The sequence below is a fragment of the Cucumis sativus genome, chromosome 4 (genome assembly GCF_000004075.3).
Source record: "Cucumis sativus cultivar 9930 chromosome 4, Cucumber_9930_V3, whole genome shotgun sequence".
In the NCBI taxonomy this organism is placed as follows: Eukaryota; Viridiplantae; Streptophyta; class Magnoliopsida; order Cucurbitales; family Cucurbitaceae; genus Cucumis; species Cucumis sativus.
In genome coordinates this window covers 13,300,902-13,325,819 of record NC_026658.2, presented here as the reverse complement: position 1 = coordinate 13,325,819, position 24,918 = coordinate 13,300,902, and the positions used below count along the sequence as shown (strand labels likewise).

Below are 24,918 nucleotides of genomic sequence, written 5' to 3'. Positions count from 1 at the left end.
CCAACTACCAAATTTCCCTTTCACCTCAAATTTCATAGAAAACAATCTAACATAAACTAAAAACTAAACCCTAAACTACGAAATCCTTCAAGTAATTCACCTTCGGAGATTTAAGTTCGAGAACGACTTCTTGAAATTTTGCGAAAAAAAATGTGAGAAATTATTTTGATTTTGGGAGAAAATTTATTTAATTCTTAACCGAAATGGGCACAATGTTTAGGGTTTAGGGTTTTGTGAGAATATGTAAAGTTTGAGTTTCGATAGTTATTTTTGTCATTGGATGAAACTCTTTATTATTTTCAAATTTTAAAAGGTATAACACAGGATCGCGGTGCCGACTTCAATCCTGATAGACCCAAAAATTAGATTGAAATAGTTTTTAAAAAAGTTGGGTAGAATCTGAATGTCTAGATGGGCGAAGAAAAACAAAATTCATATTTATGCAAAACCAAAATGCTACTTCTCAAAATTTCCCCCTAAGAACCCCACCTCTCTCTCCTTCGCTCTCAGTTTCTCTTGCGTCGTTCACCGCCCCAAAGCTGGTAGCGACTTCCTCCCTTTCTCTCTCTCCCTCTCTCCTTTCTCCATCGTTGCTCTCTCTCTAAATTGACCCCCCTGTACGGTACCACGCCGGCGTCTCTGGTTGTGCCGTACACCGTTTCCGCCACTGGATGTTTGCTGTGCCAATTTGTATTCTTGATTTTTAGTGAGTTTTCTGCGTTTCGTAAGTTTTCCTTGAGTGATCTTGAATGTTCATAGAGAGTTTTGGCATTGAATTAAAATTATCCATAATACTTCGATGCTATATTGGATATTTAAAGGATTTGAAAATGCTGTCCAGTGGCACATCTGGGTGAATTTTGAGGAGCCAACGACCAGAAGTAATTGAAGGATTTTGATATTCTTTTGTAAGTTTTGAGGGTTTATCTGAAAGTCTCGAATACACATTGATGGTTGGCATAAATTTTTTGAAACTCATATTGTTTTGGTTTAAATTAGGGCTTAATTGACAGCTAAAAATGTCAAACAAAATAGATCTAAATACTACTTTTTTTTTGCCAAACTTTTTCTTTTTGAGATTTTTTAATCAATCAACGATGAACGCAAACGATTTTGAGAAAAGCTTACATGATATGTTTTTATTGTTGAATGTTAGTTTATGTGTGAGTGTATGAGATGTTATGTTATGAATTCATGAATTTTTGAGATGCCATGTTACGATTTCATATTATGGAACTTTTTATTGCATGTTTCATGTAGACTAGTTTGGTGACAATTGCCCTCCTACAAGGTCTATTCGCCATTAGTAAATTTCAACCATGGCAGCCGGAACTGCCAGCTTTAGCAGCAAAAACTTGGACTCGAACCCGATGGAAATGAGTAAGGGAATACAAATTGAAGGATACCCGATTAAGGGCTTGTCCATTGGAGGCCATGAAACTTGCATCATTTTCCCAACACTCAATTTGGCCTTTGATATTGGTCGCTGCCCTCAAAAGGCCATAAGTCAGGACTCCTTCTTCATCTCCCATGGTCACATGGATCACATTGTAAGTCCAGGCCCCTCAATCTGCTTCATTTTTCAACCATTTTATTATTGTCTCAGCTTGTTCCCATGGTGGGAGACCTCACGGCTGATATGTTTAGTTGATGCTAAAGTGGAATTTCATTGATTGAGGTTTTTTTTGCAGCTATCTTCAATCAATTCAAGTATCTATTTAATGTTTTGAATTTAGTTTTACCTTTCCAATTCAAACAGCTATTTGGATGTAAGCCTTTTCGCCATTTGTTCATCTGTAGCTCATCAGTAGCTTTTGTGCTTGATAGGGGGGACTTCCCTTGTACGTTGCTACCCGTGGATTATACAAAATGGGACCACCAACAATTATTGTACCAAAATCTATAAAGAATGATGTAGAAAACCTTTTAGAGGTGCACAGAAGATTGGATCAATCTGAGCTGAGATGTAATTTGATTGGCTTGGAAGTGGGTACCGTCTCTTATTGAATCATCTTATTTTGTCCAATGAATAGTTTGGTTCCCAATTTTCGTGCTTTGGTTTAATACATTCTTCCATTCATATATTTTGTTTGCAGGGGAAGAGTTGTCATTGAGAAGGGACCTCAAAGTGAGGGTGTTTAGGACATACCATGTCATTGACAGCCAGGTAGCCTACTTCTTGCACATAAACTTTGATTTTGTGATTATTCTTGGTTTATTATTATCTTTTTTAAGTTCTACAGTATGTTGGTAGGAGATTTGAACATCTCAGCTCTTGGTCTAAAGTATATACTTTTTGCAGGTTGCTATTTTTATGTTGGCATATTTGATGATTCTGTTCTAAGTCCAAAATTTATCTATAACTGTGGCAGGGTTATCTGCTTTACTCTGTAAAGCAAAAGCTTAAGAAAGATTACCTGGGACTATCTGGCAATGAGATCAAGAAACTCCGCTTATCTGGTGTAGAGGTTTGTCTTAACTGTTAGATTCATAGATTTCTTGGTAATGGAACACGTGGACTTTGAAAAACTTCTTTTTTATACATTCCATCATTGAAAAAGGGTTTGGTGGCTACCCTGGCGAACAATTCGATTAGGAATTTGTGAGAATTATGGCAGGTAGGTGACCTGAAGTGTTTGAAACAACAGTCATTTGGTTGAAATCAGGATCTTTTTCACTATATTTCCTTATTTTTTCTTAGTTAAAGTAAACAAAGCTTAATGCCTCTCTAATTATACTTTTTCTTTTACATTTCCCCATTCTTTAAAGTCCTCAAGTTCATAAACCATCTTTGGTTATTTTGCTTTGTGCCAGATTACTTACACAATTACCGAGCCTGAAGTGGCTTTTACAGGAGATACCACGTCGACTTTATAGTTGATGAAAATAATATTGACGTATTGAGGGCAAAGATCCTAGTTATGGAGGTCCGATACTAGAAGACTAGACACTATGTCTCAATCTTGTTTTTCCTCAAACGTTTGTTTGATTATTGTTACTTTTGGTTAACTTTTTGAATAGAAGTAGAGTTTTGCAGAGTGAGTTTGAATGATAAATACCCTATTTTAAGACAGCAGTAGGTATACTTATGAATGCATTGTAGCTTAATAAAATGAAAGTTAGCGTTAGAATGCAGATTTTTTTCCTGCATATGGGGCTCTACATGTTTACGGATTGGTATAATGTTTGCAAGTAAGTTTGACATGATTAAACTTATGTTAAAATCACTTAGAAACATACATCTAATCAATAAAAAAAAAATTTGATGTTTGATTTTACACTTTTGAACATGCCCATAGGTTTAGATTGGAAAGAGAAAATGGTGTTGGTTATCTCTTTGGTAGGGTGGGTTCTACTTCTATGAAGGTTTAATCTTTTATGGTGCACAACCATTTTTTGCAGAGCACATTTCTTGAAAATAGAGTTAAAGTGGAGCATGCTAGAGAATATGGACACACTCACTTATTTGAGGTTCATTTACTCAACATTGTAATACCTGTTGTTCCTTTATTTCATTCAGCAACTTATATCTTACAATTTTACATCCTTGTGTGCTTTGTATGTTGATGATCCGACCCAGATAATAAATCATGCGAAAAAGTTTAAGAACAAAGCGATTCTTCTGATTCACTTTTCAGCACGCTACACTACAGAGGTACGTCTAATGCCAGTATATTGATCTCTCAAGTTCATGTTTTTATTGAGTTTTATTGTGCAATGCTTCTATTAGGTGACATCCTCTTCTTCCCACTTCCATCTCCTTTATAAAGAGGATTTATAAGACTGACATTTTATTTTCCAGTATGTACTGGTAAGTGTAAGGCTCCCAATTGTCCATACATATAGAAGAAGGGGCAAAATGGTAAATTTTACAAGCATCTAAGGATGAGGGAATGATGGAAGAAGATCGTGCAAGTGGGACCCATAGGCAGGAATGAGAGAAAGTGGTAATAAATAGGTCTTTTTGGGATTGGGTAGCTAGGTTTTTTATTATCTTTTTGATAGGTATGGCTGCTGTGGCTTGAGGAATTATTCAACTAGCTTAAAAGAGGCTGGGTTCTCTTGTGTCTTTTCTTTGTTATGTTGCATATTGTGACAACTTTAATCACTCTTTTGGCTTATATATAAATAAAGTGTATCAAAGTACTGTCTCTGTTTTGCCATTGTGTGGGTATTTTAGTGTTTTATCGGTAGATTCTCTACAACTGGTATTAGAGCCTTAACACTGCGGGTGGTAATGCGTCTAATGGCTCAAGGACAAATAGAAGAAAGAGTGGATGGAACCGAAAAAGAAATCATGAGCTTGAAGGAAATGATCCTGGAGATGAAGAAGTCCATGGACAGGATGGCTGACGAAATGCGAGAAAATCACAGTTACAAAAGAAGAGAGAGTCTGAAACGTCAGATGGATCGATTTTGAAACTCAAAGGGAATTAGAGGACACGGAGATGATAATGGAACCTAATATGAGTAACGTAGACCGAAGTTCAAAATACTTGAGATGCCAATATTTACCGGGGTGAATCCCGAATCCTGGGCATTCTGGGTAGAACATCTTTTTGAAACTAATAACTTACTGGAAGCAGAGAAGGTAAAAGTGGCCGTGGTTAGCTTTGGGCAGAAGGAGGTAGATTGGTACCAGTGGAGCCACTACCGAAAGAAGGTTGAGTCCTGGGAGAACCTAAAAGGAAGAATGTTCGAATTCTTCAATGACACTGGACATCAAAGTTTAGGCGCACGGCTTATTCGCATAACGCAAGATGGGTCCTATAGCAACTATGTTAAGAAATTCGTCACTTACTCAACGCCATTGCCTAATATGGTTGAAAGCATGCTTAAGGACACATTTTTGACAGGTCTTGAACCTACACTCCAAGCTGAAGTGATCAGTAGACACCCTCAAACCTTAGAGGAGTGTATGAAGGAGGCACAACTTGTGAAACAGGAACTTGACATTGAAACTAGCCAAGGCAGAGTGGGGAAGAGTGGAGCATAAAGGAGGAGAGAGCGCAGGCAAGAATCAAGGCAGTAAGGAGAAAAATGCACCAAGGAAGATTGAATTTGCTATGAAACAGATAACCATCTCTATTAAGGAAAGTTATCAGAAAAATGAACCCCCAGTTAAGAGGTTGTCAGATACAAAATTTAGGGCAAGGTTAGACAATGGGCTGTGCTTTAAGTGTAATGAGAAATACTCACCCGGCCATAGATGTAAAGTGAGGGAGAAAAGGGAGCCGATGCTTTTTATACTTAACGAGGAAGAGAGTAATGGAGATGATTCTTCTTCAGAAGGGGTGGCAGAGGAAGTAATAGAACTAAATCAATTAGATTTAGCTGAAACGACGGAGATTGAGCTAAGAACCATCACGAATTTCACATCCAAGGGAACAATGAAATTGAAAGGCAAGGTGAAAGGGAAAAGAGGTAGTGGTCCTAATTGATAGTGGCGCGACTAATAACTTCATAAATGTGGTGCTAGTTTTAGAGCAATGGTTAGACATTGAATTAGGAACCCAATTTGTAGTGACTATTGGGGATGACACGCGTTGCAAGGGAAGAGGAGTATGTAAGAGAGTAGAATTGAGGCTGCAAGAGTTGACTATTATCGCTGACTTTCTAGCTGTAGAGTTGGGAAATGTTGACCTTGTGTTGGGAATGCAATGGCTGGATACCATTGGAACAATGAAGGTGCACTGGCCCTCACTGACTATGACATTTTTGGCAAAGGATAAAAAAATAGTTCTTAAGGGAGACCCATTGCTTATTAAAGTCGAATGTTCATTGAAGACCCTAGAAAAAACATGGGAACCCAAAGACCAAGGATTCCTCTTGGAACTACAAAATTATGAGATCGAATGGGAGGATGATTATGGGGATGAAACAGAGAAAAAAGGAGATGAAGAAGAATTTCCTATGGTTCAAAACTTACTCAAACAATATGTTGATTTATTCGAAACACCAAAGGGATTACCTCCAAAGAGAGCTATTGACCATCGCATAATAACCATGTCGGATCAAAAACCAATCAATGTTATACCTTATAAATATGACCATGTGCAAAAAGAAGAAATTGAAAAGTTGGTGGTGGAAATGCTACACTTGGGGGTGATTAGACCGAGCCATGACCCTTACTCCAACCCGGTGTTGTTGGTGGAGAAAGAAGGATGGAGGATGGAGATTCTGTGTTGATTATCGAAAGACTAAGTGACCATATCTGACAAGTTCCCTATCCCAGTTATCGAAGAATTACTAGATGAATTACATTGGGCAACAGTGTTCTCCAAATTAGACTTGAAATCGGGAGGGTACCACAAATAAGGATGAAGGAGGATGATGTGGAGAAGACAGTGTTTCGCACACACGAAGGCCACTATGAGTTCTTAGTCATGTCGTTCGGTCTCACCAATGCCCCGACTACCTTTCTATCTTTAATGAATCAGGTATTCAAACCTTTCCTTAGACGATGTGTTCTTGTATTCTTTTTTATGATATTCTAGTCTATAGTGCTGATATAGATGAGCATATGAAACATTTGGGAATGGTTTTGCGGTTTTGAGGGATAATCAATTGTTTGTCAACAAGGAAAAGTGTGTAATAGCCACACTCAAGTCCAATATTTGGGGCACCTAATATTCAAGAGAGGAGTAGAGCGGCCGATGTGGAAAAGTTCAGAAGTATGATCAATTGGCCACGACCAAAAGACATCACTGGATTGAGAGGGATTTTTAGGTTTAACCGGCTATTATAGAAGGTTTGTGTAGCGACTCTACAAATAAAACACTAAAAAATACCCAACAATGGCAGAAACAGAGGCAACACTCTGATATGTCTTTATTTATATATATGCCAAACAAAGATTACAGCCACAGTAGTAACAAGAAAGATAACACGACAATATGAAAAGCATACCAACTCTCCTATAGCAGCCTACGTAATTTCCCAGGCTTACAACCGCTTCTCCCTCAAAGGATATTCATCATAAAACCTAGCTATCCCATCCCCACTCTTACCTTCTTTTTCTATTATTCCCTGATCATTCCCTTTTGAACTTTTACCATTTTGCCCCTTCTTTTATACGTACGACCCCTCGGTTCCAAGTTCACCTTGTCCTCAAGGTGAAAGTTAGGAAACTGCTGGCTCATCTGAAAGATTGATTCCCATGTCGCTTCATTGTCTAGCAGCCCCTTCCATTTAACTAACCATTCATTACCTTCCAGCTCTTGATTCCAGTGGATTCCTAGCACAGTGTCAGGCTATAACTGCAGCTCAAACTCTTCAGTGAGGACAGGTTGTTGTTGTTGGATGACTTGTTTCTGTCCGAGTTTCAACTTCAATTGCAATATATGAAAGACATTATGGATGATTGCTTCAGGTGGAGCAGCAATCTATAAGCAACTTTGCCATTCTCTTCTATAATCTTGTATGGTCCGTAGTACTTAGGAGCTAGTTTTTCACACTGTTTCCTAGCTAATGATTGTTACTGATAGGGTCTTAGTTTTAAATAGACTTCATCTCCTACTTTAAACTTTAGTTCCCTTTTGTTTCGTGTCAGCTAATTTCTTCATTCTATTATGTGCCAAACAGAGATTTTCCTTCAATGCATTCAAAGCTAGATCCCTTTCCTTTAACATGATTTCGACCTCGTTGTTAGGAGTTTGTTTGTGACCATAAGACAGCAGGGGGGGAGAAGGTCTGCCATAAACAGCCTGGAAAGGTGTAGTCTTGGTGGATGCGTGGAACGTGGTGTTATACCACAATTTTGCCCAAGGGATCCGTTTATCCCATTTCTTAGGTTTGTTGTAGAAACGCCTCAAGTATGTTTCAAGGCATCTGTTCACCCTCTCTGTCTGCCCATCAGTTTGTGGATGGAATGCTATACTCCTTTTCACAAATAGTCCCCATTGTTGCAAATAATTCTTTCCAGAAGTTACTAAGGAAAATTTTATCCCCATCCGTGATAATGGATTTAGGAATGCCATGCTTCCTTACGTCTCCATCAATGAATATGACAGCATGCTTAGCCGAAAACGGATGTCTCATCGATATAAAATAGGAGTATTTACTCAATCGATCCACTACCACCATAATAACATTCATTCCACCGGCTAGGGGTAACCCCTCAATGAAATCCATAGTATTCGATCCGGAACAGGAATTGGCTGAAGGACTCCAGCAGGTTTAGTTGCTTCATATTTGTTTCACTGGCACACATCACATTGCTCCACATAGTTTTTAACATCCGCTTTCATACCCTTCCAGTATAAGTCGCCACTGATTCTCTTATAAGTTTGTAGAAATCCGGAGTGACCTCCCAGAATAGAATCGTGGAAAGTGTAATATCTTTGTTACGAGAGAAGAAACTTTAGGGAGTATCATCCTTCCTTTATACAATAGCCTCCCGTTCACCCATTGGTATTTCTGTTCCTCATTCGTGTTTCTTTCCAGTCTTCTTGTAATCTTTTGAAGTTCCTCATCACTTTTAGCCTCCTCACAAATGAGTTCCACATCTACAATTTCAGTGGTTGTCATGCTGTTCAGTTCCACAGGCTGCTCCATTCTTGAAAGGGCATCTGCAGCTTTGTTTTGAAGTCCAGGCTGATATAATATCTCAAAATCATATCCAAGAAGTTTCGTTAACCACTTCTGAAATTGGGGTTGTACTTTCCTTTGCTCTAATAAGAATTTAAGAGCCTTTTGGTCAGAAATAATGGTAAACTTTTTCCCCAATAAATAGTGTCTCCATTTTTGGACTGAAAGAACTACCGCCATCAATTCCCTTTCATAAATAGATTTGGTTTGAGCTCTTGGGATAGTTTTTGGCTAAAGAAAACAATATGGTGGCCCTTCTGAGAGGTCACAACTCCTAGCCTTATTCCAGATGCATTCGTTTCAATGGTGAAGGGTAAATTCCAATCGGGTAAAGCTAATACTGAAAGAGTTGTCATCGCTAACTTTAAACTTTCGAAGGCCACAGTTGCTTCCACATTCCAATTGAAGCCATTTTTTTGTAATAACTTAGTTAGCAGGGCACATATCTCTCCATAACTCTTTACAAATCGTCTATAGTATCTCGTGAGACCTAAAAATCTCCTCAAGCTAGAAACGTCCTTCGGAATTGGCCAGTTTATCATATTCTTGATCTTCTCTTCGTCTGCCTCTACCCCTTTTTTTGATATCAAATGTCCCATGTATTGTATCTGCGAATGGGCTATAACACATTTCTTCTTATTAGCAAAGAGTTGATTATCCTTTAGTACGTCAAATACCATTCCCAAATGCTTAGCATGCTCATCAATATCAGCACTGTAGACTAGTATATCGTCAAAAAATACTAAGACACAATGTCTAAGGAAAGGTTTAAATACCTCGTTCATCAGTGATTGAAAAGGTAGCTGTGGGGCGTTTGTGAGGCCAAAAGGCATTATTGAAAGGAGAGACGAGTTCACACCAATTTACGTGGAAACCCGAGTACCGGGAGAAAAACCACGATTGTTTGTTGTTATTATTTTCTAATGAATAAAACAATAGGTACAAGGGAGAATAAATAGAGTATACAATGGAATAAAAAAGGAAAAGATTTAGGAAAATAAGGAAAACATTCCCATAATCTTTCCATAATTATTCTAGGATTCTAACATGATCATCAGAGTTTCCTAATTTACAGTTGAATTCAATAGGAGTGTCAGTGGGACGACATCCTAACATACCTGTCTCGGTTAACAAATCAAGGATGTATTTTCTTTGAGATACGGAGATACCTTCTTTAGATCTGGCCACCTCCATTCCAAGGAAATATTTCAAATTTCCCAAATCCTTGATTTCAAACTCATCGCCCATTCTCTGCTTTAGTTGACTGATTTCTGCCTGATCATCTCCAGTCAAAACAATGTCATCCACATAAACTATTAGAACAACAATCTTTCCTGTTTTGGAAACCTTTGTAAATAAAGTATGATCAGAGTGTCCCTGCCTGTACCCTTGGGACTTGACAAAGGTAGTGAATCTGTCAAACCATGCTCTGGGAGACTGTTTCAGACCATATATAGATTTCTGGAGTTTACACACATGCTGACCAAACTGGGCTTCAAATCCAGGCGGAGGGCTCATGTAGACTTCCTCTACGAGGTCTCCATTCAAAAAGGCATTCTTAACATCCAGCTGATATAAAGGCCAATCTTTGTTCACAGCAACAGATAGCAGAACTCTAATAGTATTCAACTTAGCAACTGGAGAAAAAGTTTCTGAATAGTCAATACCATAGGTTTGAGTAAATCCCTTCGCAACTAACCTTGCCTTGTGTCTGTCAAGAGTACCATCAGCTTTGTATTTGAGAGAGAACACCCATTTGCATCCCACAGTTTTGTGTCCCTTAGGTAGAGTACAAATGTCCCAAGTACTATTCTTTTCAAGAGCTTTCATCTCTTCCATGACAGCATTCTTCCATTCAGGATACTTTAAAGCAGTGTAGATATCTTTTGGTATTATGGTAGAGTCAAGGCTTGCTGTAAAAGCTCTGAACTGAGGAGAGAGACTATCGTAGGAAACATAATTGCAAATGGGGTGTTTAGTACAAGACCTGGTGCCTTTTCTCAAGAGCAATGGGAATGTCAAGAGAGGAATCATACTCATCTGATTTTCCTGTATGACCCTGTTCCGCTTCATTATTACGGGTTTCTATTCTGACCTCAATCTCATCACCACTGTCCTTTTCTTCCACGTTTTCAAGAACAGCAACATTAGACCTGTCATTCTCACTTATCATATTCTTAGTACAGGGTTCAGTAGGGTTTTCCATACCTTGATCTCGAGGAGGTTCAGAGTCTTGGACTGGAGCCGGCGGCTGACTAGTAGGGGAACCGACTTCCTTTTTGTGATTCCTCCTGTAGTACGTTTTCCAGGGGACTTGGTTTGTGGGTAGGACTATGGAATGAGGAATGATGTTAGACACAACACTAGGAGTGGGTTCGATGAATTCAAAGGTGTTGTTAGACTCTTCACTCACACTCTCCCCCTGAAGATGGCTAACGGGAAAGTAGGGTCGATCCTCACAGAAAGTAACATCCATAGTGACAAAGTATTTTCTGGATGGTGGGTGAAAACATTTATAACCACGCTGGTGAGGGGGATACCCAACAAACACACATGCCTGAGCCCGAGGGGTAAATTTGGTTTGATTAGGGCCAAAATTATGGACATAAGCGGTACACCCAAACACACGAAGAGGAACCTCAGAAACATGACGAGTCGATGGGTAGGACTCCTTAAGACAATCTAAGGGAGTTTGAAGATGAAGAATACGAGAAGGCATTCTATTGATTAAATGAGCTGCTGTAAGAATAGCATCTCCCCACAAGTATGAAGGAAGGGAAGTAGAAAGCATAAGGGAACGGGCTACTTCCAGAAGGTGACGGTTTTTTTCGCTCGGCCACTCCATTTTGTTGAGGAGTGTAGGCGCACGAGTTTTGATGAACAATCCCCTTGGAAGCAAGAAATTCACTAAGGTTATGGTTTTGGAATTCCCGACCATTATCACTCCGAAGAATAGCAATTTTTTTATGGAATTGTGTTTCAATGGTGTGATAGAAAATTTTGAAACATAGAGGAAACCTCAGATTTATCAGTGATTAAGGTAGACCCCAGGTAAGACGGGTATGATCATCAATGAAGGTTACGAATCACCGTTTTCCAGATGAGGTTGTTATCTTGGGTGGTCCCCAGACATCACTATGAACAAGAGTGAAGGGTTGGGTTGGTTTGTATGGTTGTGAGGGAAAAGAGACTCATTGTTGTTTGGCCTGAATACACACATCACAAGATAAGGTAGCCATCTCAATTTTAGAGAAGAGTGTGAAAATTGTTTCATATATTGAAAATTAGGGTGACCTAAACGAAAATGCCACAACATACAATGTTGTTTAGAAGTAGTGAAATAGGAAGATAAGAGACTAGTCCTAGAAATGCTACTAGAAGAGGTATCGTCATCAAGGAGGTAGAGTCCCCTACTATGCCGGGCAGTGCCAATCATCCTCCCCGAGCTCAAGTCCTGAAAAGAGTCAGAATCAGGTAAGAATATTGCTTTGCAGTTTAACTCATGAGTGATCTTGCTAATCGAAAGCAAATTATAAGATAGTTTGGGCACATGCAAAACATTATGTAAGGAGAGTCCTGTACAGGGAGAAATCTTCCCCTTTCCAGCAATGGGGGCCAAGGAGCCATCTGCAATTCTAATTGTCTTGTTCCCAGCACAAGGAATGTAAGACACAAAATGTTCAGAGGACTCAGTCAATTGATCTGTGGCACCAGAATCCAGAATCCAGGGGTTCTTCCCATCAATACTAACAAGACCGAAGGAGTGAGGTATACCTGATTGGACAATGGCACCTAAAGTGGCAAGACTGAGATTAATTTGGTTTTTGTGTGGATCAGATTGTTGAGGAGGTTCGGCAGACTCACTCACATACCTCCGCCCTATGTTCTGTTTGTCGTTGGAAGGGCGTTTCTTACCTCCTGGGGGACGACCATGTAACTTCCAACATTGTTCTCTGGTATGCCATTGTTTTTTGCAATGCTCGCAGACAGGAATTGGTTTTCCCTTATGTTTGTCACTGCTACTGTTAGAAGACCTTGCACTAAAAGCAGCGGAGTCAATAGTAGGGGTTGCTGAAATATTCATAGCACTTGTGCGATCTTCCTCGAGGCGGATTTCAAAACAAACTTCCATCAGGGAGGGAATCGGTCTTTGGCCTAGTATACGTCCTCGAACTACATCAAACTTAGGATTAAGACTAGCAAGAAAGTCATAAATCCTGTCATTCTCTTCAATTATTGAGTACTGCACACCATCAGTGGGATCACGCCAGACTAGTTCTCTGCATAGGTCCATTTCTTGCCATATAAGAGAAAGCTTATTGAAAAAGGATGTGACATCCATGGTTCCTTGCTTCCATTCATGAACTTGCTTTCTTGGCGTGTATAGACGAGAGACGTTCTGATGTTTTGAGTAAAGTGTCTGGGCCGTGTCCCAAATATCCTTGGCGGTTGCAGCAAACAATAACGGCTTGCCAATTTGAGGTTCCATACTGTTGATCAATATGGATCGAAGAATAGAGTCCTCTGCCTTTCAATATCGTTCATGTGGGTCGCCCGGTAGGGGGCGAGGTATTTCCCCTGTCAGAAAGCTAAATTTTTGTCGTCCTTCGAGGACCATCTTTACTGACTTAGACCATGAGAAATAGTTGTTGCCATTCAACTTTTCTCTTGAAAGATGATACATGGAAGACTGAGCCACCGTATTAGTCACATAAGGAGAGGATTAATTAGGGAACAAGTTTACCGGATTCTCAGAATACATCGGTAGAGAAATATTGGATGTCATCCCTAAGGTAGCCTCAAGTGCTGCTATCTGTTGTCGAAGCCCTTCCAGTTGTTGATGAACTATTCCCAAGGAAGCTTGCACGTTACGGTTGGAATGTGCCGAAGATTCACCAACCTCAAATGTTGAGTGAATTTGAGAATTTTTAACATCGGGATGGTAGCTAGGATCATTGGGTGGCTGGACATACAGATTTGACGGCAGAAGCGGTGGTGGCCGATCAGAATTAGATGGCAGAACATAAATCGGGGCGTGGGGAGCAATATAGGTCGCGAATGAAGAAAAGGGTTGGACAGATGGGATGGTCGGCGCCATCTGAGGACAAAAACCAGGCGTGTGGTGGTCCTGCGGCGGCTCGAACGACTGTGGAAATGACGAAAAATTATTTTCGGACGTTTTCTGTAGCCAGCTTAATAATTCGTCCATGGCAGCAGTCATCCGAGCATCGACGGCAGCAACTACGGCGACACTAAAATTGATGGTTGTCCCTTCTGTTTGATTTTCATCACTGGTTTGGTTTTTTGGGGTTTCTAGAGTGTTTTCATTGTCCTGCTCTGATACCATATTGAAAGGAGAGACAACGAGTTCACACCAATTTACATGGAAACCCGAGTACCGAGAGAAAAACCACGATTGTTTGTTGTTATTATTTTTTAATGAATAAAACAATAGGTACAAGGGAGAATAAATAGAGTATACAATGGAATAAAAAAGGAAAAGATTTAGGAAAATAAGGAAAACATTCCCATAATCTTTCCATAATTATTCTAGGATTCTAACGAGGAAAAAGCCTATAAAAAAAGGAAAGAATTCCAACAGGCATAACAAGGAACTCATAATGGCCCTCATGTGTGCGAAAAGCTGTTTTTTCTATGTCCTCGTCTCTCATTCTTATCTGGTGATAACCAGATTTCAGATCCAGTTTGGAAAAAACCGTCGCCCCATTTAACTCATCCAACAGCTCTTCGATTACTAGAAATGGGAATTTATCGGACACTGTCACTTGGTTAAGTTTGCGGTAATCAACACATAACCTCCATCCTCCATCCTTCTTCTTTATTAATAGCACCGGGCTGGAGTAAGGACTGTGGCTCGGTCTAATTGCCCCTGCAGGAAGCATTTCAGTGACTAGCTTTTCGATCTCCTCCATCTGCACATGTCCATATTTGTAAGGCCTTACGTTGACCAGTCTATGGTCGGGTAGAATGAAATTTCATAGCTATTTGGGGTTTCAAAAATATCAGAATAGTACATGAGCAAGGATTGAATAATAGGCAATTCTTCCTCATCTCCTTTCTCCTATGTTTCAGTGTCATACTCATTCTCAATTTCCACCTTATAATTCTGGAATTCCAACAAGAACCCATGATCTTCAGCATCCCACGTTTTCTCCAATGTTCTTGGGGAACATACCGCCTTAATCAGAGAGGGATCTCCTTTCAATACAATCTGTCTGCCTTTAACCCAGAAAGTCATGATTAGGGATGGCCAATGAACCTTCATTGTTCCGGTGGTATCTAACCACTGCATTCCCAATACTACATCAACATTTCCCAATTCCACAGCTAAGAAGTCTGCTACAATTGTTATTTCTTCAATCTCAGTTCCACTCTTCTACAGACTCCCTTGCCTTTACAACGAGTTCCATCTCCAATGGTCACTCCAAACTGTGTCCCCGGTTCAATGTTTAGCCCTTGTTCCTCCACCACTGACTCATGTATGAAGTTATTTGTGGCTCCACTATCAATGAGGATCACTACTACTTCTTTTCCTTTTATGTTTCCCTTCAACTTCATCGTCCCTTTTGAGGTGAACCCCGTGATGCTTCTCAACTCAACTTCCGTCGTTTCCTCTACATTTATTTGAGTTAACTCCATCACTTCTTCTTCCTCCCTTCTGGTTGTGCTAGTTCTCCATTACTCTCTTCCTCGTTGAGGATGAACAACATTAGTTCCCTTTTTTCCTTCACTTTACATCAATGTCCAGGGGAATATTTCTCATTACATCTGAAACATAACCCCTTATCCAACCTTGCTCGGAATTCGGTGTCTGAGAGTCTTCTCACTAGTGGCTCACTTTTTGGATAGCTTCCCTTGATCGGTATGGTGATCTGTTTCATAGCGAATTCTGTCTTTCTGGGCATATTTTTCTCTGTACTGCCTTGATTCTTGTTGGAATAGTCACCTCCTTTAGTGATACTACTTGTCCATTCTGCTTTGGCTAATTTCAGTGCTAGGTTCCTGTCATTCACCAGCTGCGCCTCTTTCATACACTCCTCTAAGGATTGAGGGTGTCTACTAATGACTTCGGCTTGAAGGGACGATTCTAGTCCTGTCATGAATGCATCTAGGAGTACACTTTCGGCCATGTGTGGCAATGGAGCTGAATATTGGACGAATTTCTTAACATAGTCGTTATACGATTCATCTCTGTTCTATTCGAATCAACCTGACGCTCAGACTCTTCTGTCCGGAGTCTCTAAAGAACTCAATCATTCTCTCCTTTAGATCTTCCCATGATTCGACCTTTTTTCCGGTGGTTGCTCCAACGGTACCAATCAACTTCGTCTTGACTGAAACTGACAACAGCCACCTTAACCTTCTCATTCTCTGGCAAATTGTTAATGTCGAAGAAAGGCTCTGCTCTAAAAACCCACAACTCAGGATTCTCTCCAGTGAACATCGACATTTCAGTTTTTTGTATTTATTTCTGTCAACATACGTTGTTATGGCTTCCTCGAAGTTGTCATTATCTTTCCATTTTCCTTTTAACTTCATAACCGACCCATCCGAAGTCCCGGATTCATCCTTCCTCTTGTAGCTATGGGTTTCTTTCATTTCATCTGCTTTACGTTCCATGGTTTTTTCATTTCCAACATCATCTCTTTCAAGCCCAGTATTCTTCTTTTCGGTCCCATCTAATCTTTCTTCCATTTGCCTTTTCGCCGTTAATTGTGTGACCACCCCTAGTGTAGAGGCTCTGATACCAATATATAGCAATTCTACAAATAAAACACTAAAAAATACCCAACAATGGCAGAAACAGAGGCATCACTCTGATATGTCTTTATTTATATATATGCCAAAAATAGATTACAGCCACAGTAGTAATAAGAAAGATAACAATACGACAATATGAAAAGCATACCAACTCTCCTATAGCAGCCTACTTAATTTACCAACTCTCCTATAGCAGCCTACGTAATTTCCCAGGCTTACAGCCGCCTCTCCCTCAAAGGATATTCATCATAAAACCTAGCTATCCCATCCCTACAGAGGTCTATTTATATCTCACCTCACAATCCTCTCCCGTGGGCCCCACTCTTACCTTCTTTTTCTATTATTTCCTGATCATTCCCTTTTTTGAGCTTTTACCATTTTGCCCCTTCTTTTATATGTATGCACGATGGGGGTCTTACAGTTTGTTAAAAGCTATGGGGAGATCGCGACACCATTAACTAAGCTACTACAGAAGAATGCATTTAAATGGGATGAGGAAGCAACAACAGCCTTTGAAAATTTGAAATTAGCAACGACGACAATACGGGTACTGGCCTTACCAGATTTGGTCCCTACCTTTTACTATTAGACATGCTTCGGGTGTGGGATTAGGGGCCGTGATATCTCAAGAAGGGCATCCTATCACTTTTTTCAGTCAGAAACTGTCTCCAAAAGCCCAATCCAAATCTATTTATGAATGGGAATTGATGGTTGTGGTACTTTCAGTGCAGAAATGGAGACACTACCTTCTTAGGAGGAAACTCACCATAATTTCAGACCAAAAAGCTCTCAAGTTCTTATTGGAACAAAGGGAGGTTCAAACCTCAATTTCAGAAATGGTTAACGAAACTTCTCGGTTATGATTTTGAGATACTATATCAGCTAAGATTGCAAAATAAGGCTGCAGATGCTCTTTCAAGGATGGAATAGCCGCTGGAATTGAACACCATGACTGGAATTGTTGATGTGGATTTGATCTAGAAGGAAGTTGAAAATGATGTAGAACTTCAGAAGATTATAAATGATCTGAAGAAGGATTCTGTTAGGATACTAACAATAATTTAGACTGAAAGGACTGTATAAATGGCTTAAACAGAGGCGGTACTCTGGTTTACTTTATTTATATATAAAGCCAAATGATCCAGATTCACAAGATGAAAAGAAATAACAAGAAACAACAAGGAAAAATGCAGAAAAGATCATACCAGCCTCTTGGTTTTAAGAGACCCTGGTGGCTGCTGTAGCCCTACCTCCTAAAAGTTAAAAATACCCTAGCTACTCCAACCTAATAATCCTATTTATAGACTCACATATTCCTCAGCCCAGTGGGCCCTACCACTCAGAACGTCCTTCCAATCATTTCTCCATAATAATTCCCTGTGCAGTTACTTTTCTACCCTTCCTCCTATAAGTATGGATAATTGGGGGTCTTACAATACCCCTCGGTTCCAAGTTCACCTTGTCCTCAAGGTGGAAGGTGGGAAACTGTTGATTCATTTGGTACACTGCTTCCCAGGTAGCCTCGTTCTCCGGTAGTTCTTTCCATTTCACCAACCACTCGTTGGCCCCCAAGTCCTTATTCCATCGAATGCCCAGTACGGTTTCTGGTTGTAGCTGTAGTTCAAACTCTTCCGTTAGTACTGGTTGTTGGATTTGTACTACATGTGTTTTTCCCAATTTCAGTTTCAGTTGGGAAATATGGAAGACGTCATGAATGGAAGCTTCGGGCGGTAACTGCAGCCTATACGCCACTTCTCCAATTTCTTCAATTATGCGGTAAGGTCCATAGAATTTAGGGGCCAACTTCTCCGACCTCTTTCGTGCTAGAGAATGTTGCCTATAGGGTCGAAGCTTGAGATATACCTCATCTCCCACCTTGAACTTAAGTTCCCTCCTCTTAGAGTCTGCCATTTTCTTCATTCGGTTCTGCGCCACGTTCAGGTTCTCCTTTAGAGCAATCAGTGCTAAATCCCTCTCTTTCAGCATTAGTTCCACCTCATTGTGAGGAGTCTTGTGATTGCCGTATGATAGCAGCGGAGGAGGTGATCGTCCATATACAATCTGGAAGGGATTTGATCTTGAGGAGGCATGGAAAGTTGTATTATACCATAGTTCTGCCCAGGGAATGAACTTATTCCACTTTGTCGGCTGCTCATTACAAAAACACCTCAGATAAGTTTCTACACAACGGTTTACTCTTTCAGTTTGTCCGTCCGTTTGAGGGTGGAATGCCGTACTTCTTTTTAGAAGGGTTCCCATGCTAGCAAATATTTCTTTCCAAAAGTTGCTTATGAAAATTTTATCCCTATCGGAAATGATTGACTTAGGTATTCCATGTCTACTCACTACCCGGTCAATAAACACTTCAGCCACTTGCCTTGCATTGAAAGGATGCCTCATGGTGATAAAATAGGAGTATTTGCTCAGCCTGTCCACAATTACCATTATTACATTCATACCTCCTGCTTTAGGTAGCCCTTCAATGAAGTCCATGGACCAGTCTTCCAAGATTCTTTCTGGAATTGGAATTGGCTGCAGAACTCCAGCTGGTTTAGTTGCTTCCAACTTATTTCTCTGGCAAACCTCGCATTCTTGCACATATTTTTTTACATCCGCCTTCATACCCTTCCAATACAATTCCCCACACATCCTTTTATACGTCCTTAAGAACCCGGAATGGCCTCCCAAAATGGAGTCATGAAATGTATGTAGTAAGGTGGGGATCAGAGTGGATTCTTTTGACAACACAATCCGCTTCTTATACCATAGGTTTCCATTCACCCATTGGAATTTACTAGGCTCATCAGGATTCTGTTTTAATTCTTCAATGATTGCCTTAAGCTCTTCATCTAACTCAACCTCTTTCTCTACCACCTCCATGTTGACAATACCCGTGGTGGACATATTCTTCATTTCCACTGGTTGTTCTATTCGGGAGAGGGCATCGGCTGCTTTGTTTTGTAGTCCGGGTTGGTAAAGTATTTCGAAGTCATACCCGAGGAGTTTAGTCAGCCACTTCTGGAATTGGGGTTGCACTTCCCTTTGCTCTAAAAGGAACTTGAGGGCCCTCTGATCTGAGATGATTGTAAACTTCCTTCCCAAGAGGTAATGTCTCCACTTCTGTACTGACAGAACCACAGCCATCAATTCCCTCTCATATATGGACTTGGTTTTTGCTCGGTTTGATAGTTTTTGACTGAAAAAAGCTATGGGATGGCCATTTTGAGATAGAACTGCCCCTAAAGCAATCCCCGACGCATCTGTTTCAATGATGAAAGGCAGGTTCCAATCCGGTAGAGCTAGTACGGGTAGGGTTGTCATGGCTAATTTCAGCTTATCAAACGCCTCTGTTGCTTCTTCCCCCCATAGGAATGAGTTCTTTTGTAATAATTTGGTCAGCGGTTCTGCCATCTCCCCATACCCTTTGACGAATCTTCTGTAGTAACCTGTCAACCCTAAGAACCCCCTCAATCCGGTTACATCTTTGGGTTGGGGCCAATTTACCATGTCCTTGATCTTGTCTCCATCAGCTTCAACCCCTCTACTGGATATTAAATGCCCCAAATACTGAATCTGTGAATGGGCTATTACGCATTTTTTTTTGTTAGCAACTAACTGGTTATCCCGCATTACTGCAAAAACCATGGCCAAATGCTTTTCGTGTTCTGTGAGATTCGTGCTGTATATCAATATATCATCAAAAAATACCAGTACACATCTCCTGAGGAAGGGTTTAAAGACCAGATTCATTAAAGATTGGAAAGTAGCTGGTGCGTTAGTGAGGCCGAACGGCATGACCAGAAACTCGTAGTGTCCTTCATGGGTTCTGAATGCTGTCTTTTCCACATCCTCCTCCTTCATCCGTATCTGATGATATCCAGATTTGAGCTTCAGTTTTGAAAAAACAGTGGCCCCATGCAGTTCGTCTAGCAATTCCTCTATCACGGGTATTGGAAATTTATCCGATATGGTTACTTGATTTAATTTTCTGTAATCAACACAGAATCTCCACCCTCCGTCTTTCTTTCTTACCAGCAACACAGGACTCGAGTAAGGGCTGTGACTGGGTCGTATTATCCCAACTTGGAGCATTTCAGATATTAACTTCTCGATTTCTTCTTTTTGTGTGTGGCCATATTTGTAAGGTCTCACATTGATAGGTTTCTGGCCGGTTACCAGCAAAATACGATGGTCACACTCCCTTTTTGGTGGTAATCCCTTCGGTTCTTCGAATAAATCCGTGTACTGCTGGAGTAAGACTTGAATCATTGGAGATTCTTCCTCATCCCCCTTTACTCTCTGTACTTCATCCAATTCCCCATCTTCCTCTGCCTCATAGTTCTGCATTTCGAGTAAGAAGCCTTGGTCGTCCTCTTCCCATGTTTTTTCAATAGTTTTCAGAGAGCACTCTGCCCTAATAAGTGAAGGATCTCCTTTTAAGATAAACTGTTTTTTTCCCATCCGAAATGTCATGGTCAAGGATGGCCAGTGTATCTTCATGGTTCCCGTTGTGTTTAACCATTGCATCCCTAGAATCACATCTACACTCCCCAGTTCAATTGCTAAAAAATCAGCCACGATTGTGATCTCTTTAAGTTTTAGTTCTAACCTGTTACACACGCCTCTTCCTTGGCATCTTGTACCATCTCCGATAGTGACTCCAAACGGAGTATGATTCTCTAACTCCAGTCCCACTTCCTCCACAATTTTGTTGTGTATGAAATTGTGGGTGGCCCCACTGTCAATCAGTATCAATACTTCTTTCCCTTTAATTTCGCCTTTGATCTTCATCGTTCCTTTACTTGTTAGGCCATGTATTGCCTTTAACTCAATTTCGGTTCCCTCCTCCAGTGTAAGCTGATTCAACTCTAATACTTCTTCATTAGTTTCCTCTGTTCTGTCTTCGTCTTCCAGACTTTCTTCTTCATTCATGATAAACAGCATCAGCTCTCTTTTGTCCTTCATTTTGCATCGATGTCCAGGGGAGTACCTTTCATTGCATTTAAAACACAGACCCTTGTCAAGTCGTGCTCTGAATTCCGCATCCGATAAGCGTTTCACTGGTGGTTCACTCTTCTGGTAGTTGCCTTTAATGGGAATTGTCACCTGTTTCAAAGGAAACTCTGTTTTCCTGGTGATTCCCTTCTCCCCACCTTCTGGACCCTTGTTCGTGCTTCCTTCGCCTTTTTTGTAATTCAGTCCTCCCCCTTCTGCCTTGGACCATTGCAGGGCTAAATTTCTGTCGTTGACCAGCTGTGCCTCTCTCATACACTCCTCCAATGTTAGTGGATTGCGGCTCACGACTTCAGCTTGCAGGTTCGGCTCTAGCCCAGTCAGGAATGCATCCCTTAACACACTCTCTGTCATGTGGGGCAGGGGTGCTGAATAATTAACAAATTTCTTTACATAATCATTGTAGGAACCGTCTTGTTCAATCCTGATCAGTCTCGCCACTAAACTCTTCTGCCCTGTGTCTTTAAAAAAATCAAACATCCTTTCTTTTAGATCCTCCCACGACTCCACCTTCCTCCGATTGTGTGACCATCTGTACCAGTCTACCTCATCTTGTCCAAAGCTGACTACTGCTACCTTGACCTTTTCGGTCTCGGGTAGATTATTGATCTCAAAAAAATGCTCTGCCCTGTAAACCCAAGATTCCGGGTTTTCTCCCAAGAACATTGGCATCTCTAATTTCTTATATTTACTACGGTCACCCATGGTCAAGTTCCCTTCGTTATGAACATCGGTTTCCTCAGCTTTTCCCTTCAGTTTCATTACTGAACCGTCGGAGGTCCCAGATTCCTCCCTTCTTTTGTAGCTATGGTTCTCTCTTAGATCCTCAGCCATTCGTTCCATTGCTTTTTTCATTTCTAACAGCATCTCTTTCAGACCCATTATTTCCTTCTCAGTTCCATCCACTCTGTCTTCTATTTGTCTCTGCGCCATTAGTCTAGTAACCACCCCCAGTTTTTTCGGGCTCTGATACCAATTGTTAGGATACTAACAATAATTTAGACCGAAAGGACTGTATAAATGGCTTAAACAGAGGCAGTACTCTGGTTTACTTTATTTATATATAAAGCCAAATGATCCAGATTCACAAGATGAAAAGAAATAACAAGAAACAACAAGGAAAAATGCAGAAAAGATCATACCAGCCTCTTGGTTTTAAGAGACCCTGGTGGCTGCTGTAGCCCTACCTCCTAAAAGATAAAAATACCCTAGCTACTCCAACCTAATAATCCTATTTATAGACTCACATATTCCTCAGCCCAGTGGGCCCTACCACTCAGAACGTCCTTCCAATCATTTCTCCATAATAATTCCCTGTGCAGTTACTTTTCTACCCTTCCTCCTATAAGTATGGATAATTGGGGGTCTTACAGATTCTGAAAAAGAAGGAAAATATCAGTGGGTTAATGAAAGGATGCTGTACAAAGAAGGAAAATATCAGTGGGTTAATGAAAGGATGCTGTACAAAGGGAGAGTGTTTGTGTCCAAGACTTCTTCCCTTATACCAAGGTTATTGCATACATTCCACGATTCTATCCTAGGAGGCCATTCCGGGTTTTTGAGGACTTACAAAAGGATCAATGGGGAATTATATTGGAAAGGAATGAAGGTCGATGTAAAGAGGTATGTTGAAGAATGCGACATCTGTCAACAGAACAAATTTGAAGCTACCAAACCTGCTAGGGTACTACAACCCATTCCCATTCCTAATAGAATCTTAGAAGATTGGACAATGAATTTTATTGAAGGATCACCCCTAGTTGGAGGAGTTAATGTAATTGTGGTTGTGGTTGACCGATTGAGTAAGTACTCTTATTTCATACCACTGAAACACCCTTACTCTGCTAAACAAGTGGCTTCAATGTTCCTTGATAGAGTGGTCAGCAAGCACGACATTCCCAAATCCATTATTACAGATAAGGACAAAATCTTCCTGAGCAACTTTTGGAAAGAGTTATTTATGACCATGAGACGATTTTAAAGAGAAGTATTGCTTTTCACCCATGGACAGACAGAGAGGGTGAATAGATGCCGCCAAACCTACTTAAGGTGCTTTTGCAACGAGCAGTCAAGAAAATGGGACAAACTAATTCCCTAGGCAGAATTGTGGTATAATACCACCTTCCATGCATCCACTAAAGTGACTCCCTCCCATAGGGTTTATGGCAGACCGCCTCCTCCCTTATTATCTTATGGTCTGAAGAAGTCCTCAAATAATGAGGTGGAAACCATGTTAGAGGAAAGATATTTAGCCCTCAATGCCTTGAAAGAAAATTTGTGTGCAGCCCAAAATAGGATGAAGAAGATGGCAAACTGGAAAAGAAGAGAATTGAAATTCAAAGTAGGAGATGAAGTTTACTTAAAACTAATACTTTACAAGCAATGCTCTTTAGCTAGAAAGAAGTGTGAGAAGCTGGCACCCAAATATTATGGACCTTACAAAACTATTGAGGGGATTTGGGAGGTTGCCTATATAGATTGATGTTACCCCTAGAAACTATCATTCACAATGTGTTTCACATCTCTCAATTAAAGTTGAAGCTCGGGAAGCAGCATGAACTCCAACATTATCAACCGATCCTAACTGAAGATTTTGAATTGCAATTATAGCTAGAAACGGTGTTGGGTTCGCTGGAATTGGGAACTAGGTGGAAATGAGTGGTTAATTAAATGGAAAGGTCTGCCAGACAGTGAAGCCACTTGGGAATCAGTTTTCCAAATAAACCAGCAATTCCCTAGTTTTCACCTTGAGGACAAGGTGAACCCAAACCAAGGGGTATTGTAAGGCCCGCAATTGTTCATACATATAAAAGAAGGGGCAAAATGGTAAATGTACAAGCATCTAATGATGAGGGAATGATGGAAAAAGATTGTGCAAATGGGGCCCACGGGCAGGAATGAGAGAAAGAGGTATAAATAGGTCTTTTCGGAATTGGGTAGCTAGGTCTTTATTATGTTTTTGATAGGGATGCTGCTGTGGCTTGAGGAATTGTTCAGCTAGCTTAAAAGAGGCTGGGTATGTTGTCTTGTGTCTTTTCTTTGTTATTTTGCCTATTGTGACAACTGTAATCACTCTTTTGGCTTATATATAAATAAAGTGTATCTGCCTCTGTTATTTTAGTGTTTTACCAGTAGATTCTCTACATAAAGATAAATACATTTTCTGCTTTTTGGTTTATCAGGAAATTCAGGAAGCTATATCTACTTTACCTCCACCTTTGGCAGGCCGAGTTTCTGCACTAACCGAAGGTTTTTGACAAGGGGTGCCCTGTCCAATACGATTTTATATTCACATAGTTATTTAAAAGTGTTCTGGAACTCATTTTGCTCACCTTTATACTTGAACCTTCTTTTTTTGCTAGTTCTTGTAATTTTGAGTGATTTCATTGCAGAAGTGGTGTGCTTTGAATTGGGTCGTTTCTATTTTTGTAAGGGAAAATGCTAAATCAAACTTTGCTACATTAGATGATATTGATTGAATTCGTGAGGTTTTATAAGACTAGTTTTTTTATAAGACTATTTTTTTTAGTACAA

The 24,918-nt window shown here is 40.3% G+C and overlaps 1 protein-coding gene across 1 annotated transcript; it reads left to right on the top strand.

Moving 5' to 3' along the window:
- Positions 1-382: 382 nt before the first annotated feature.
- LOC101213870 (tRNase Z TRZ1) lies at positions 383-24,918 on the top strand. The gene is given in 11 exon segments (XM_011655191.2): positions 383-706; positions 842-908; positions 1,261-1,550; positions 1,828-1,990; positions 2,097-2,167; positions 2,373-2,468; positions 2,815-2,863; positions 2,866-2,927; positions 3,403-3,471; positions 3,581-3,655; positions 24,567-24,918. Coding segments are annotated over 9 exon segments (891 nt in total). The 5' UTR covers positions 383-706; positions 842-908; positions 1,261-1,319; the 3' UTR covers positions 24,642-24,918.